At 41.6% G+C, this 16,205-nt stretch overlaps 1 protein-coding gene across 1 annotated transcript; it reads right to left on the bottom strand.

Moving 5' to 3' along the window:
- Positions 1-3,285: 3,285 nt before the first annotated feature.
- On the bottom strand, positions 3,286-13,974 carry THOC3 (THO complex subunit 3). The gene is made up of 6 exons (XM_089516313.1): positions 13,771-13,974; positions 11,650-11,806; positions 9,767-9,971; positions 7,568-7,729; positions 5,122-5,222; positions 3,286-4,071 (listed from the first exon to the last, which is right to left on the bottom strand). The coding sequence occupies exons 1-6, from the start codon at positions 13,972-13,974 to the stop codon at positions 3,908-3,910; spliced, it is 993 nt and encodes a 330-aa protein (XP_089372439.1). The 3' UTR covers positions 3,286-3,907.
- Between the last annotated feature and the right edge of the window lie 2,231 nt (positions 13,975-16,205).

The raw sequence follows: 16,205 nt of genomic DNA, 5'->3' as shown, positions 1-16,205 counted from the left end.
AAAGGTTTGTCTCATGTATTTTGTATACTTTGGTTGGCCCAATAAATGAATCATTCTTTAGTGGATTTTGGATGTTATTGGACTATATTTTATTGTGTTTATATTATATCAAATAATGTACTACCATATATTACTATGTATGGTTATAGATTGTCAGTACAGTGGGATACTGGTATCTGCTGGAGGTTGGTTCCAGGACCAACACCCAATATCAAATTCTGTGAATGCTCAAGTCCCACTAAATACAATGGCATAATAAAATGGTGTCCCTTATATAAAATGGCAAAATAAAGGTTTGCTTATTGGAATTTTAAATTTTTAAAATACTTTCAAGCTGTGGGTGGTTGAATTCATGGATAAAAAATCTATGGATATGGAGGGCTGGCTGTATTCCATGAAGTAAGGTAATATATCTGCTTAGACATAGTCTCCCTGGTTTGTTTTTAAACACGCAACAATTTTTATAATTTTCATGCATGATGAAGCCCTTTCTACTTAACTCAGCCTTTGCCCAACTGTAAAATTTATGCAGTTTCTCATGGACCATCACAATTATTTTACAATTGAGATTTAGCATAATTGTATGCTATTTGAACTTCACTTCACATAGGCATGTTTTTTCTTGCTCACCACTTAGAAACGATGACAGGTGGCATAACATATTTTACAAATAAAACAAAAAGAGGGACCTCCAAATAAGCCACATGATTAAATAGAAAGAGAAAGAAAACTACAAATAGATTTCAAGGTGAATCGTTCGACAGCAAAGCTGCCAAAATATATCAGTTAACAGCAAACAAGGGCCACACTGCCCACTACTGGAAATAGCATGCCAAGATAGATGCTATGAAGTAACTGGGTGGGATGATTTGAGAATGATGCGGGAAGTAAAAAGAATCCTTAGGGAAAGGTGGTTTTTAGGTAAAGAAAAAATAATGGGCCATTTGATAGTTTTGAAAAAATCCTGCATAATATAATATTTTGGTGTGTTATCTTCTTGATGATCAGATTTAGAAACATTTCCCATTCACAGCAGATGATTTTTATATACTGCCCTTCATTTTAAAAAAAAGTTCAAGAGTGATTTGCATTATTAAACAGTATACCAACCAAATATATTTATAAGGTGTATCTCTCTCAAAGTATTTTATGCCCCAGAGCAAAGTGATCAGAACACAGGCGAGTAACGGAAGCTTGAAGCAAGAGGCAAACGTCACAATGGATTGACAGCAGAAAAATGGTATGGCACTCTAGAACTAACAGTGCATCTTATATTGTTAGTAGTTACTCCTGTATGGACATAAGTACACCAAAAGCAAGTGGGGGGATAACAAATTGAGAAGATCCAACTCCAATCTCTACTGAACACTACAGTTCAGTCAGATATCTTGAACAGGCTACTAACACTTAACTATCATACAGTGTTCTGAAGAGAAAGGTGAAAGAAACCCCATGCCTCAATGAATGATACACAAATACATAAAATAATCACAAGCGTCGTTTAAAAAGAAATAAAAATGACTAAATGAGCAGGATGAAGGAAAGAAATTACCCAATCTGAGTATGACATCTGAAGTTCCCATCTGCAGAAAACCAGAATTTGACAATTCAGACTTTACAGACTACTGTTTGAGCAAAGAACTGAAAACTGAAACAGAGCAAGAGAATAAGGGAATAAAGCAATAACACCTTAGGACAACTAAATGCAATCAGACTTGCAATTATAGGACACATGGGAGTGCCCCTGTTCTGCATTCCAGCCAAAAATAACTTCTTCCAGGACTTTCAATTTTCCTCTGGTTTTTCATTCTTCATGCAAGGCAATCAGCATTCCATATCTCCTGAGAATGCTGTTAGCACTAGGCTGTTTACATTTAAATTGTTTGGAGGATTTTCTTCTCTCCTTTACAGTATGTTTCTTTTCTTCCATCATCCCTTCCCCCTTTGATATTTTTGCACATCTTGAGAATTCTCCCAAGCCTGCTGATTCTGTATGTGGATGATGCTGTTTTGCCTATATCAGAGCAGCACTTAAGACAACTGTGTTCAATATATCATATTCTCTGATTTCTATGAAACATGGCTGGATTTGATCAAAATCATGTCTGAGTGTCACAGAAACAACACAAAGTACACTGGGAGTGGCAAGGACTGATGGATGGAAAAGTTTGCAAGCCAAACTCAGGATATCTGAAAGGATTGTGATTTTCATCTCTGCTCACAGGAATGCATTATTATTGATACTGAACCACAAGCGCTCAGTATTTATGACTCAATATTTAGCTCTCTATGTTTGCTGAACATTTTACAGCACACTCCACTGCTTTTGAATTTCTTCCAAAAGGTCACTCTGTTTAGGAAACACTCTGCATGAAGTTTAGTTGTGCTCACTGACATCAGCAGCATATAATCAAGCCGATCCAACAGGATGCATCATGCCATGAAATCCAATTCCTAAATGGCCTCCAACTGGGTGGGATGATTTGTGAATGATGCAAGTAGTAGAAAGAATCCTTAGCCATGGGAAATGGCACTGAAATAATAGCAGTTTATGGGGAAAAATGGCGCGTTACAAACCGCCTAAAAGTGGCGGTCTGCCGCCGCTGTAATTAGTGGCACCAAGGAGCCCCAGCGGCCAAGCCGTGAGGCTCCCCAGCTCTGCAAAAAAGAAGCGCCAAAATGGCGCTTCTTGTTGCAGCGCACTGACGACGCAAGGTGCCAATGGCACACTCGTGGTGTCATTAGCGCCACATGACGTGCAGATGCTAAGCGTCCGCTACGTCAAGATGGCGCCCATGTAGAACGGACGCCGCCATTTTGCACGTCTCCAGGACATACTAGGGTTAGGGGCATGCGTAAAGCATGCCCTTTCCTAACCCTAGTACATCCTGGGCACGTACTTTACGCCCGTGCGGAACGGGCCAATGGTAGAAATAAAGGCACTAACGTTTTTATACTTCAATTGTTGGGGTTTTTTTGGAAATCATATCCTCATCACTATACCCAGCATAATTAAAATGTTGGGATATGTAAGAACTGCTGGACTTTCAGCAGATCCCCCGCTATAAACAGAAACCTTTGATTGTTTAATGTGGCAACTTGATTCACAGTAGCCAGTCAGATTTCCAAGGAAGCCACCAACATGGGAAACGCATATTAGGTTTGGCTTTCTTTGTACCTTCCAGTTTCATTATGTTATTCCTCAGAAAAGAGATAAAAACATATACATTCCCCACACATTTGATATTCTTGCGAGATAAACTCAGTACATTGCTCTCTTAAAACTACAGTACACAAAAGTTCTGTTTATTTATTGAGTTGAACAAGGTTATCCAAGATATAAAAACAGGTTCATATAAAAAATAGTCCCAATTCCCTTCCCAACTCCTTTCAAAGGTTCCAAAGGAAGGTAACACGCTCACACACTATATTCAAGTGGATGAGTTAATCATTCCTTCAAGGCAAAAGTGGTTTCTAACTCTGCCTTTTCATGTTCAATCAAAGACACATGGGGATGGCAATGACATAATAACCTAGATTTGCAAGAGGCTTTGCCTGCTACATCCCTGATTAACTAGAGGACAGGGAATGAATTCCCAATGGAAAGTTCATCATACAGACATACCAGTGCATCAGCAGCTGCAGCCCTCAACTTTTGAAACATCAACCTGTCAACAGCCTAGACAGTGAAAAGGGATTTTGCCAGCCAGCCTTTGTGCCTTCTGGTTGGGAAATTTACAACAGTTTCAAAAAGCAGGCCTGTTGGGGGGGAAAAAAACCTCCCAGCCACAGTACTGCTCCTCCTCTAGAAAGGGCAACAAACCCAGTACAAAACCAAGGTGGCTTGTGAGCGTCCTGCCATGGCTCAGAATCCCATGTCATAAGTACAGTCTGCAGAAGACCTCTGTTATGAGTCATTGGGAAGACCAAAGAGCTTTACAGTGCCAGCTTCCCTGCTGCTGTCATACTTTCCATCTTTGTCGTCACAGGCAAAGGCCAGCAGGGGACGCTTGGGATGCCAGGCCACAGTGAAAGTGGGGGACTCACACTGAACTTCCCATAGCTTCTCCCCTAAAAGGTAAAGCAACAGTTAGAACCTTCCCAAAAAACAACATACCCTGCAGCTCAAACTTTCTCTCCTTGGCCCAGCTTAGTGCAAAAATGCAATTCAATGAGCCCCACTGAAAATAAATTTTGCAACATACATTCACTTTATATAAAAATACAAACCAACAGCCCTCACCCTAAGAATGGGTTTTAAAAAGTACTGTTTAATGATATATTTTATTTATCTATTAAAATATTTATACTCTGCCCTATATGAAGATCTCAGGACAGCTTACAATTAACATTAGAACAAAAAGGGGAATAGTTTAAAACAATAAATATAATTTAAATAAGATAAAACATATTAAACATATTAATGAGTTAAAAACAAATTTAAAAGATGAAAAAGTTTTAAGAATTATTTGTATCAGTATTTGGCATGAACTGACATAACTATATCACTGGGATGTATTATAAGCTGTGTTGCTCTGAGTATCGCAATAAGTTAGCATTCTTACTGCAGGCCATCCCAAGATCTTCTGCCTGGACTCTCCCAAACTAGATATACACTAGTCTCTCCACATTCACTGGGGTTAGGGGCACAAGACCGCCGTGAATGTGAAAAAAACCACAAATAATAAAAACACTATGTTTTTATCCGAGCGAACACCTCTCTAGGAATCTAGAGAGAATCATTGACCACAGAATTGGCTAGAGGAGCTACAAATGCCTAGTAGAGCGATCTCTCTAGGAATCTCTATAGATCCTTTAGTGCGACTTTTGATTAAAGTTAACCACAGAGTTATGCTGGAGGACCTAGATATTCCTACAGAGAAAACATATTAATAAAATCTGTGAATAACCATATCCTCAAAAGTCAAAACTGCAAATGTGGAGGGTCGAGTGTACATAGCTGCTAAGAATATTTTGAACTACACCAAAAGAAACCTTAGGTGTCTGAAATATATATATTTACACTGTCCATATACTGAGAAGTAACTCTGCTCCACAGAGGTTCTCCTCACTGTGGCTCAAATGAACATCATGACAGGGAGGGGGAACAGCACTAATTACCTGTTTCTACCTCAGCAATATCAATGAAATGATCTTCTGAAGCTGAAGCCAGCATTTTCCCATCATGGCTGAAGCTCAATGTCCTCACGGGCCAATCAAGCCTAAAAGATGGAAGCAAGGACAGAGGAGGCAAAAGAAGAAAATGGCTAATTATGAGAGCTCTGGAGCCAGCATCCTGTTTCAAAAAGACACCATTAAGATGCATCTGACTAAAGCAGTGCATGACGTCAATGGTCAATTCCACTCTGGTTTTGCTAGCTTCTGGTATTTCAGACGCAGAAATAGTGCTACTGGGAATGGATGTTCCATTTAGCCACCATAGCTAGTTGTTAAGATCTATCCAGCATGGATTTGTCTACTCCTTTTGTAATACTACCAAAGCTAGAGACTATACAACTTGTGTAAACAAATTCTGGTTTGTTTTTTTTCTGAGAGAGTATTTTCCTTCTGAGTTTCCTGAATCTACTGCCAATGTTTTGCTGGTTTACCCTAAATTCTAATATTAATTGAAACCTTCCTTCTCTATTTAGTCTTCACACTACAGATATGGTTTTTATAAAATAATAAACAACATAAAATAGGTTATATTAATAAAGTCATACTACTCTCTGTCATGGCTCATTTTAGTAATCTCTTTTCTAAATTAAAAAAGCCTCAGCCATCGATTTCAGAGAAAGAAGAACTATTAAGGTTGCAGTAAAGAACTTTTAATCCAACTTGAGAAGCAGAAGACTAAAGAGGGAGGGGAAAAGGGGAGGTGGAAGATATAATGTATATGGAGTTGTGTTAATAAGTTATAAATAATTCATGTCTGATGTGAATAGATGTATAAAAGATAAAATCGAAAAGGATAAATATGGATATATTTAAACATGTTAATTGTAAGTTGCATAGTGTTTAAGAATTTTAAAAAATGGTGGGGTAGAAGCCTCAGCCACATGAAAAAGGTTTTCTAACCTCTTGCTCATTTTGACTGCCTTTTGCCCTTTTCTCTACCTTTTCTGGTTCTATAAAATATTATATACTCTAGAATGTATAATATAATTACTACAAAGGCATAACATCCAAACTCCCTTCCAAATAATTATCTAATATGGAACTTGTATCCAGTCCTTAGCCACTTAGGAATTATGGAAATTGATGGCCTTAAGAGAAAAAAAAATTATTTTGAAAAAATCAACACAATAAAAGATAAATTAGAATTTTATTTTTAACTGGTCTAACAAAATCTACACAGCTGAACTCTTAAAACTGAATCATTTTTTATTTTTTAAGTGAAAAAACAAGTAATATGAGGAAAGTATCTTGCCTCTAAAACTTAAGCTTTATAAATGGCACAAGTCATGAGCAGCATTTGTTATTAGGAATTCTCTAAATGCCCAAACTGGTCGTTCAGCTGGCCAGATCAGACTATCTCTATTTTATTTTACATGAGCTCTGCAATTACCTCCAGTTATGAATATGTGTGTTTCTATAACAAAAGTAAAATATTATTTTTACATTACAAATCCTTCTTCATAAAGTATTCTGAACAAAAGCCTTCTAGTAAGTGACCTTGTTCAGCATCCTTGCAAAGAAAGTGCCAAAGAAACATTTGCTGCTAAGTGAGGTACTTTCTGTGGGAAGAAAGATTTCTGATTATGCTCCTAAATTCCAGAAACACTATGCTTAGCTTGACCAGGATGTTTTAGCTATTGTGATATGCTTAATTGTTCAGAAAAGTAAATAAGTAATTAAAATGGAAAATGTGATGAAAACCAATGATTACCCTGATTACCTTGTCAATGAAACAAACTAAACTAACATTTTCATAGAACTATCCTCCATTACTCTAACATCTCTCTTCTGGAAAATACATCTGGCTCAAACTACATCAACACAGGCCCAAAAAAGATGGGCCAAATAAGGCAGTTTTCCATTGTGTCTGGGGCATAGCATTTAGCTGATGCATGCCCTGAACATGGCGGGAAACTGCACCAGACCCACATCACTGGAAAAGAACCGGAGCAAAAAGGAGAGGTAAAAACCGCTCCTTTTCGGCAGCCTGGTTCAAGACTGCGGCAGCAGCTCAAATCAGGGCTGGGCACATGCCACAGCCCACCACTGTCCTTTTGGCCTATCTGTTTTGGGTCACAGAAACTAGGGGCCAAAAAGACAACCTTGAAGGGATGGCTTCAAGGTGCCTGTAAGAAAGCCAGGTAGGGGGCATGGTAACTACATATGCATTACACTACATTCCCCTAAGTAAAACAGCTTTATTTCATACAGACCCAATGTGTTTGACTACAATGCCCATAAACTCCAGCCAGCATAGCCACTGGCCACATACTGCTGGGGTATAATAAGAGTTGCAGTCCAACACGTATGTGGCAGGGGAAGACTGCTACAGAACTCTCTACAGCCCATGTGTTTGAAAGGGCAACTAACAAAGATCAAGACAGCTTACCTAGAGAAGCATCGGACACACACCAGCTCATCCACATCCCAGAGGCTAACCAGTGCATCAGCACTTCCTGTAGCAAAATACTTGCCCATTGGGTCAAATTTGATACAGATGCAGTTTGAGGGGTGGGCATTAATTGATTGGATAGGTTTCAGTTCTGGATAGCTATACAAAAAGAAAAAGGATAAAGTTGGAAAGAAATTGAGAGAGAGCAGTCCTTTCAACCAGACTCAGACGGTTGGAAGGAAAGTCCAAGGACCACCCAGTCCAACCTCCCACCATGCAGGAATACACAGCTAAAAGTATTTCTGAGAGATGGCCATCCAACTTCTGTTTAAAAACCTTCAATGAAGGAGAGTCCATCACAATGGACTATTCACAATGGACACATCACTATTTATGTTGTTTTGAGTCAAAAATATGGAGGGAAGCTGTAGGCCAAACAAATATGTACTAGCCCAAAAATGTGAGCAAGGGCTAACAATGGCATCAGGATCAGTTCATATGTCTCTTACTTGTTCCTCTGCAATGCGCTCTACATGGGGCTACCTTTGAACCAAGTTTGGAAGCTTCAACTAGTGCAAAACATGGCAGCCAGATTGGTGGTCACCAGTTCTTCAAGGTTTGACCATGTAACACCAATCTTAAAAGATCTTCATTGGCTCCCAATCTGCTTCCGGGCACAATACAAGGTGTTGGTAATTACCTTTAAAGCCCTACATGGCTTGGGTCCAAGTTACTTATGGGAACGCTTCTCCCTATACAATCCAACCCACACTCTTAGAACGACGGGGAACAACTTGTTGGAAGTAACAACAACCAAATATGTTTCAACTTCCCAAAGAGCTTTTATGATAGCTGCTCCAAGATTGTGGAATAGTCTCCCAGAAGAGATCCGTCTTACTGCCTCCCTGGAAACCTTCAGGAAGGCAGTTAAGATGGAGCTCTTCTGGCAAGCATACCCACCTGATTTTTGGTAAGACACGAGTCCACCTCCCTGAACTCCAATGTTGCCTGTGATATCCTGTTTTCAATCGCTAATTGTTATGTATTTTATTGAACTGTTGCGTGTTATTCTGTATCGTTTCTTAAATCAGGTTGTGATCCCGCCTCGATCCACCTGGGAGAGGCGGGAAAATATATTATTATTATTATTATTATTGGGATGTCTCTGTAATTTCCTAGAACCAGGATTTGCTAAAAGTGAGTCTCCAGCATGGAAATCTTGCAACAAGTAACCTTTTGTTATTTGTGCAACCCCCACTCCTTGCAGTCTCCACATTCCAACATTCCTCTCTATGGTAGGTAACCAAAGATGTGAATCATGTGGCCCTTCAAGCATTATGGAACTACATATCTCAGAAACCCAGCCAAAGTAGACAGAGGTGTGGTATGCTAGGATTACATCCTGACAACATCTGTAATATACAGATGAAATAAAAAGAAAAGGTTCATTTTAAAGGCCTTGTGTGACAGAGCCAGTAATTATTCACCTAAGCATCTCTCATTAACTGATCATGCATACTCACTTTGATTGGCATATTTTCCGATTATTATTTTAAAAGCACAAAGATGAGACTCCAGAAAACTACACAAGGATTTTAATTTATGCTATCTGGACATTAAAATACATTGGTATTGAACCAATGTCTGTTGTTAGTAATGGACTGGATGAGAGCAAACAAACTGAACTTTAATCCAGACAAGACAGAGAGGTTTCTGATCAGTTGAAAGGCAGATCAGGGAATAGCGATTCTGCCTGTGGTAGGCTCACAGCTCCCACTCTGGAAGAAAGTCAGCATATAAATAAAGTAAAGAAATAAATAATACACTGTGACCTAACCTGCAGAAGTGAATGAAGGAGTGGAAAAATATTTAGGTAGTGCTTGCAATTGCACACAGTACCTGCGTCCCAAGAAACTCCACAGAACAGTATTTATCTTAAATGCAAAGCTCAGAAAATGGGAAAACAAAAGTCTAACAAAAGGTCCTGAAAATACAGATTAGTATCTGGCAGCACTAGGTACTCTCCAAACCAGAGGAAACAGCACAAGGAAAAATGCTGTAGTCTCAATACATGATTAAGAGACATTGCAGGTCAAAACAAAAGGTAAACCCTTTCCCACATCCACCACCTAGGCCAAAAGACAAGACAGGCAACTCACTTGCTGCCCTTCCTAAAAAAGGCCATGCTGAGGGTACCTGAGGATGTTGATGCAACCGTTGCCATTGGTGAGGAAAAACATGTTGTTGTCATTGTTCCAAGAGATCTCATTCACCTCAAATTTGAACTGCTCTTCTGCTTTGGACCGATGTGTCTTAGGATCAATGAAAGTCACAACATCATCCTTGTTTCCTACTGCAATAGTCTGACCATCAGGGCTCCAACAGATATTAATGTTCTCCCCTGTAAAGGAAATGGAGGGGAAACTGAACAGGCTGTTATTACCTGAGTGAAAGCAATGCAAACAATACAGAAACTTCTGCATCTGTGAATCAAAGATAGCTTCTGTGAGAAAGCACAGCAACACAATCCTATTACTTATTTAACAGTTTCCAGAGGGGCTACCAATATTTGTTGGCTGTACATTATACAATAAAGTCCACTGTTTACAGCCAAGCCCTACAATATAATGATAACTGTTTACTCCTCAAAAACTCCTCTATATGATGCAGCACCAAAGGGGTGTCATAAAGCTGCGCCACTGCAGCTATGGCACCTTTTGGAGATTGCAAAAAGGAGCTGCTTTTTAGGGTTCCTTTTTGTGCTCTCCAGAGGCAGATCAATATCGCGGCATGAGGTGGTTGTGGCCCCATTTCAACCAGTAAAGGGTCGGCTGCAGACAACCCATTCTGGATAATAACACTTCCCTCTCACAGATCTTGGGGAGTAAGCCCATCTTTGTTAATAGACAGATGTCTAGTTGTAAAAGGTTACTGACTTGCAATAACAAACTACTCACTGATATGGACAAAGGAACCACAACATGTAGCAGATCCAGATGCCAACGATGTTCCTGTGTCTACCCTAGCAATGTTATGACAAGACCTAATATAGTCACCCACTACAGCAGGGGCTCATACACCAGCTTTTCCCCTAAAGTGATGTACAGTATCATTTGCCAGAAATGACCTACTGCATTTTAGATATGGCAGACAAGCCAGTATCTATACAAAAGAATATCTGGATTTAAAGTCTGACATCAGATATAGCAATATTATTTTAAAAGTGTGAGAAAATGTGTGCTTATGGCACTCCACTTCTGATCTCAAAATGAACATTTTTGAACAACAATTCATCAAGAGGTCCACCTTTATCTCTCATGGCTTAGTTAGAGACAAAGATGCACAACAAATTAAAACAAAATACAACTAAAAATGCATCTGAGGAAGTAGGCTCAAGTCTACAAAAGCTCATGCTACCAGCTTCTGTCTTTCAGTTAGTCTCAAAAGTGGTGCAAGATTCCTTTGCATATCTGACAAATGGGTCTTTTGAAAAGGTTTTTAAAATAAATGAACTTTCCTATTAGAAGAACACTAATTAAAAACATAACTATGTGAATAAAAGTGTAACCCTCATATACCCCATTAAAAAACCCTTCCACAACAACTATATAATAGACAAAAAAACCAGCCAAATAAAAAGCCTTTGACTCCTAATGGAAGGGCAGGGAGGGAGTCAACCAAGCCTCCTCTGGGAGGGTCACCAAGAAGGCCCTCTCATGTGTCCTCTACCAGATGTACCGGTAACTGTGGTAGGAATGACAGGCTTCCCTCCTTCTAGGATTTTACAGTTTGGGCTGACTCATATAGGGAGATACAGTTTTTCAGACATTTTGGACCCAAGTCCAAGAGTTCCAATTACTGCTTTTAAAACACAGCAATAGGGCAAGTACATTTTGAGCTCAGACCATCCTTTTAGTAAGAAAGGTCTGAAGGAAAGGAAAAATCTACAAGAAAAAATTACAAGTAGAGTGAATACTTCTTAGGAGCAATTTCTCATTTCTAGTAGGGATACCCAACCCCCAAATAATCAAACATTTGCAAAAAACATATATTCTTCAATTATTATTAACATCACTCACCTTTGGTGTTTACAGTGACAATGGACTTAGTCGTGCGGACATCCCATATACGAATGGTTTTGTCTCCAGACGCCGTGACAAATAAGTCAGGGTTACTGGGGTGCCAACATAACTGATCCACACTATCTCCATGGCCACGGTAATTATTCTCCTTCACCTAGAAGAAAAAAAGTAGGCTTTTAAATGAACCATCATTACATATTAACATGTGTATGAACACGTGCTTCTGCATCTTACAATTAAGCCAGCAACTAAACTTAAACATTGCCTACACACCATTATACAATTCTAATTTCAACTTCTGGTTGAAGATTGCTTTAGATATCAAATTTTGAGAAGAGCATTGCCAAACTTAAGGTGAAAGCATTACTATTTTAACTTTAAAATCTATATCCTGTCTTTCAGTATAAAAGCTCATCAATGACATGCTCACCAATGACATTGGGGTGCATGACAGATTATATCAGGCATGAAAAAGTACCACAGTCCATTCCTTCCAGGTCTCACTCACCTCAGCCTACAAACCCTCTTTGGCTCTTGTTTATGTTCTGCCTCTGTTTATACCTTTGCCCTTCACTCACAGCTTACACAGCTCCCCATACCCATTCTGGCACTCCATCCCTATGTTTCCAAAGTTCTCTCTACCTCTGCAGAGTTCAGAAAGGACTGACTACTTGCAAAAGCATTTGTGCGTTCTTTGTTCTGCTTGGGCATCTCTGGGCAGGCTTCTGCAAAGCACCCATGCACCCTCCCCTTTCTGTTGAGATCACAAATCAAGCCTTGGGAAACTCATTGAAGTTGAGGTCAATCATGCGTAGGTCAAAATGAAAGGCATTAGATGGTTTGAGCAACTATCCTTAGGAACCTTTGGCAAGCATGGAAAGTACTGGCAGATGGCACCTGAAACAATACTCATGATGCTTTCCACACAGGGTAAATGAACATTACTCCTAAATTCTTTGTGAATGGTGGGGCAGTCAAGCAGGGAGAAAGAGGCAAATCTGCTACTTGTGTCGCCATTATGTCAGCCTTGTACTTAGGCCTCAGGTAACAAGGTGGCAAGTCAGTGAGAAGTGTGAGTGTCCCATGCCTCCTCCACAGCCATCAGATAGGGAACTTGTAGCACCTTTGAGACTAAAAGAGTGAAAGCTGTCAGTACAGGCTGAGTCTCCCTTATCTAAAGGCTGAGAGAATGTGGCTTGCCCAGGGTCCCCTAGTGGCTTTGCACAGCTGAGCCAGAATTTGAACCCTGCTCTCCAACACTCAAACCACTAGATTACACTGGCTTTCAGTATTTTTTAAATAAGGTTGGGAGCAGAGTGAGCACTTGTCCTCCTTTTCCAGGACACGTCCTCCCTTTCAACCGTCTGTCCAGGAGGAATTCTCAAACATCCTCCATTTTGAGCATGACTAAGCAGCAGGAATTTACATTTCTATGGAGTTTATCACATGGGACAAATGCTGTGCAGAAACTAAACTTAAACTGAAGGCCACCTGCATTCACAACGTGAGCAGAAAGTTGGAAAAGACCCTGCGGATGACGTTTGCGTGAAAGAGAAATAGTCAAAACCAGCTCCTTTTCACTTTCACTGAATTCCAAAAGCACAGAGGAGCTTTCCCTTGGGATCATTTTTGCATCATTACAAACATCACCCAGTTTTCAAACTCCTGCTTCTGCACCCTCCATGTGATAAGCTCCCAAGTGTGCCTTTAGGTTTCCTCAGCCGCCTTCCCCCATTTGACTTGAAGGCCCTCCCTTTTGCAGTGCCTTCTCCTCCCTGGTGACTCTGTGCTGGGCATGAAACACAGTCTGTGCCACTGGGGCGTCCAGGGAGGGATATCTAGCAGACCTTCAGCGGAAGACACTCACTCCCTCAGCGAGTGCTGGAGTCCCCCCCCCCTCCTTGGAGGCCTCGAAAGAGGGGCTGGAGGGCCGCCTGTCCAGAATGCTTGGACCGTGAGTTCCTGCCTGGCAGAAGGGGGCTGGGCTGGGTGTCCCTTGGGGTCTCTCCTAACTGTGTGAAGCGTGGTGCAGTCTCCTTCCTCGGAGGCTTTGAGGCAGAGGCTGGAGGGCCCTGTGTCCCTTGGGGCTCAGAGGGGAAGCCTCTCGGCGTGACTGACCAGGCGGTCCTTGTCGAGGACGAAGACGCTGGCGGTCTTGTCGAAGGAGCCGGAGGCGAGGCGGCGCCCGCAGCAGCTCCAGGCCACCGAGTGCACCTTGGCCCCGTGCGCCGGGAACTCCCTGCTCCGCGTGTTGGCCCGGAACAGCTCCTGCATGGCCAGCAGGTACGCCGAGGAAGAGGAGGAGGAGGAGGAGAGGGCCATGGCCGAGGCCCCGCCGCCAGCGCCCCAGCCACGCCCACCGCCTCGCCGCTTCCGCTTCCGGGGCAGGAAAGAGGCACTTCCGCTACGTCATCCCCCTCAAACCCCCTCCCCCCACAGAGACAGACAAATATATACTGATAGCGTTCAGGCTGCAGCAGCCCTGCAGGGGATTAAGAGCAATAACAAACAGCAGTCATAGTCACACGACGACAACAGCAGCAGCAACAATATCAATGGCAGCGATAACAACAGCCATAGTCATGCAAAATGGCAGACAATAACAACGGCCATAGTAATGCCACAATAATAAACAACAGTGATAGTAATTCAGGAACAGCGACAATAAACAACAGCAATAATACAATAATAACAAACGATACTATAATAATGGTAACAATAATAGTAACAAGCAACAATAATGGTAACACAAAATAGACAATAATAGTAATGCAATAACAACAGTAATGCAATAATAACCAACAACAATAATAGTAATGCAGTAATGAGGTTGTAAATACGGATGAAGTGGACAAGCTTTTTGGATGTGGAAGAAGGACAATACCCTCTCAATCCTTGCCCATCATGGTTGACCGCCCAGGGAGGGGATGCAGCAACAGTGCTACTCCAATCTATAATCAATGCATCCCTCAGGCAGGGGATATTTCCATCTCACCTTAAACAAGCAGTGGTTAAACCACTTTTGAAAAAACCCTCCCTGGAGCCCCTGATGAGAAACAACTACAGACCAGTCTCCCTACTACCATTCTTGGGCAAGGTAATCAAGGGAGCAGCTGCCCTCCAACTCCAGGTTATCTTGAATGAAGCCGATTATCTGGGCCCATTTCAAACTGGCTTCAGGGCAGGATACGGAGTTGAGACTGCCATGGTCACCTTGGTCAATGATCTCCATCTCCACATCGACAGGGGAAGTGTGACCCTGTTGGTGCGCTTGGACATCTCAGTGGCCTTTGATACCATCGACCATGGTATCCTGGAACACCTGAGGGAGCTAGGTATCGGGGGCACTGTCTCCAGTGGTTCCGTTCCTATCTCTCAGGCAGATTCCAGATGGTGAGGCTGGGGGACAGTTGTTTGCATAAAAGAGAGCTGACATCTGGCGTCCCTCAGGGCGCCATACTGTCCCCCATGCTTTTTAACATTTACATGAAGCTGCTGGGCGAGATCATTCAGAGACATGGGGCGGGGTGTTATCAGTACTCTGATGACACCCAAATTTATTTCTCTATGTCTCCGACTGCTGCAGTGACTAAGGATGGCATCTCTCTTCTAAATGCCTAAATGGGCTGGATGAGGGAAAGCAAACTCAAAGTGAATCCAGAGAAAACGGAGGTGCTTGCAATAGATACCCCTGGTCCAGGGATGGAGATTTGTCAACCAGTCCTGGACAGGGTCACACTTCCCATAAAAGGACGAGGTTCACAGTTTGGGAGTACTCCTGGACTCGTCTCTACAGCTGTCATCTCAGGTAGAGGCGGTGGCCAGGAGTGCATGGTACCAACTTCGGTTGATACGCCAACGGTGTCCCTACCTGGCCAAGAGGGACCTTGAAACAGTGGTACATGCACTGGTAACCTCTCGTCTAGACTTCTGCAATGTGCTCTACATGGGGCTACCTTTGTACCAAGTTCGGAAGCTTCAATTGATCCAAAATGCTGCAGCCAGATTGGTCACAGATACATCTAGATCTGACCATATCACTCCAATATTAAAATCATTACACTGGCTGCCAATCAGCTTCTGGGCCCAATACAAAGTGTTGGTTATCACCTTTAAAGCCTTACATGGCTTGGGCCCGAGTTACTTGAGGGAACGCCTCTCCCTACACAATCCGCCCCACTCTCTCAGAACATCTGGGAAGAATTTATAGGAATATGCAAAGACCAGACTAATTACAACTTCCCATGAAGCGTTCACAGCCGCGGCCTCCACACTCTGGAACAACTTACCAGAAGAGATCTGTCTCATTACCACCTTAGAAGCCTTTAAGAAGGCACTCTTCCAGCAGGCCTATCCACCTGATCTTTTATAGTGGATCTTATAAAATATTCTACACCTGATTCAACAGCACAGACACAGATGACGATTTGGCTATGTTAATGATTGTATTGCATCTCGGCGTGTTTTAATTGATTATTTTATCTATTATGGTATTGTGTAATTGTATTGTTTGAGGGTATTAAAAGAACTGGCAAAAGTAATATCGGAGCCAT

This window comes from Sceloporus occidentalis, unplaced genomic scaffold, assembly GCF_023333645.1.
Source record: "Sceloporus occidentalis isolate IW3139 unplaced genomic scaffold, rSceOcc1.0.p SCAF_1, whole genome shotgun sequence".
In the NCBI taxonomy this organism is placed as follows: domain Eukaryota; kingdom Metazoa; phylum Chordata; class Lepidosauria; order Squamata; family Phrynosomatidae; genus Sceloporus; species Sceloporus occidentalis.
This window is presented reverse-complemented; position numbering and strand designations above follow the sequence as displayed.

Bases quoted from the DNA above. Each gene is read 5' to 3' on its own strand.
- THOC3 (XM_089516313.1), bottom strand. From the start codon at position 13,974: ATGGCCCTCTCCTCCTCCTCCTCCTCTTCCTCGGCGTACCTGCTGGCC. The intron at 7,730-9,766 runs GTACCCTCAGCA...CTTTTTGTATAG, and splicing joins GGTTGCATCAACATCCTCAG to CTATCCAGAACTGAAACCTA. The intron at 4,072-5,121 runs GTAATTAGTGCT...TTTACCTTTTAG, and splicing joins TATTGCTGAGGTAGAAACAG to GGGAGAAGCTATGGGAAGTT.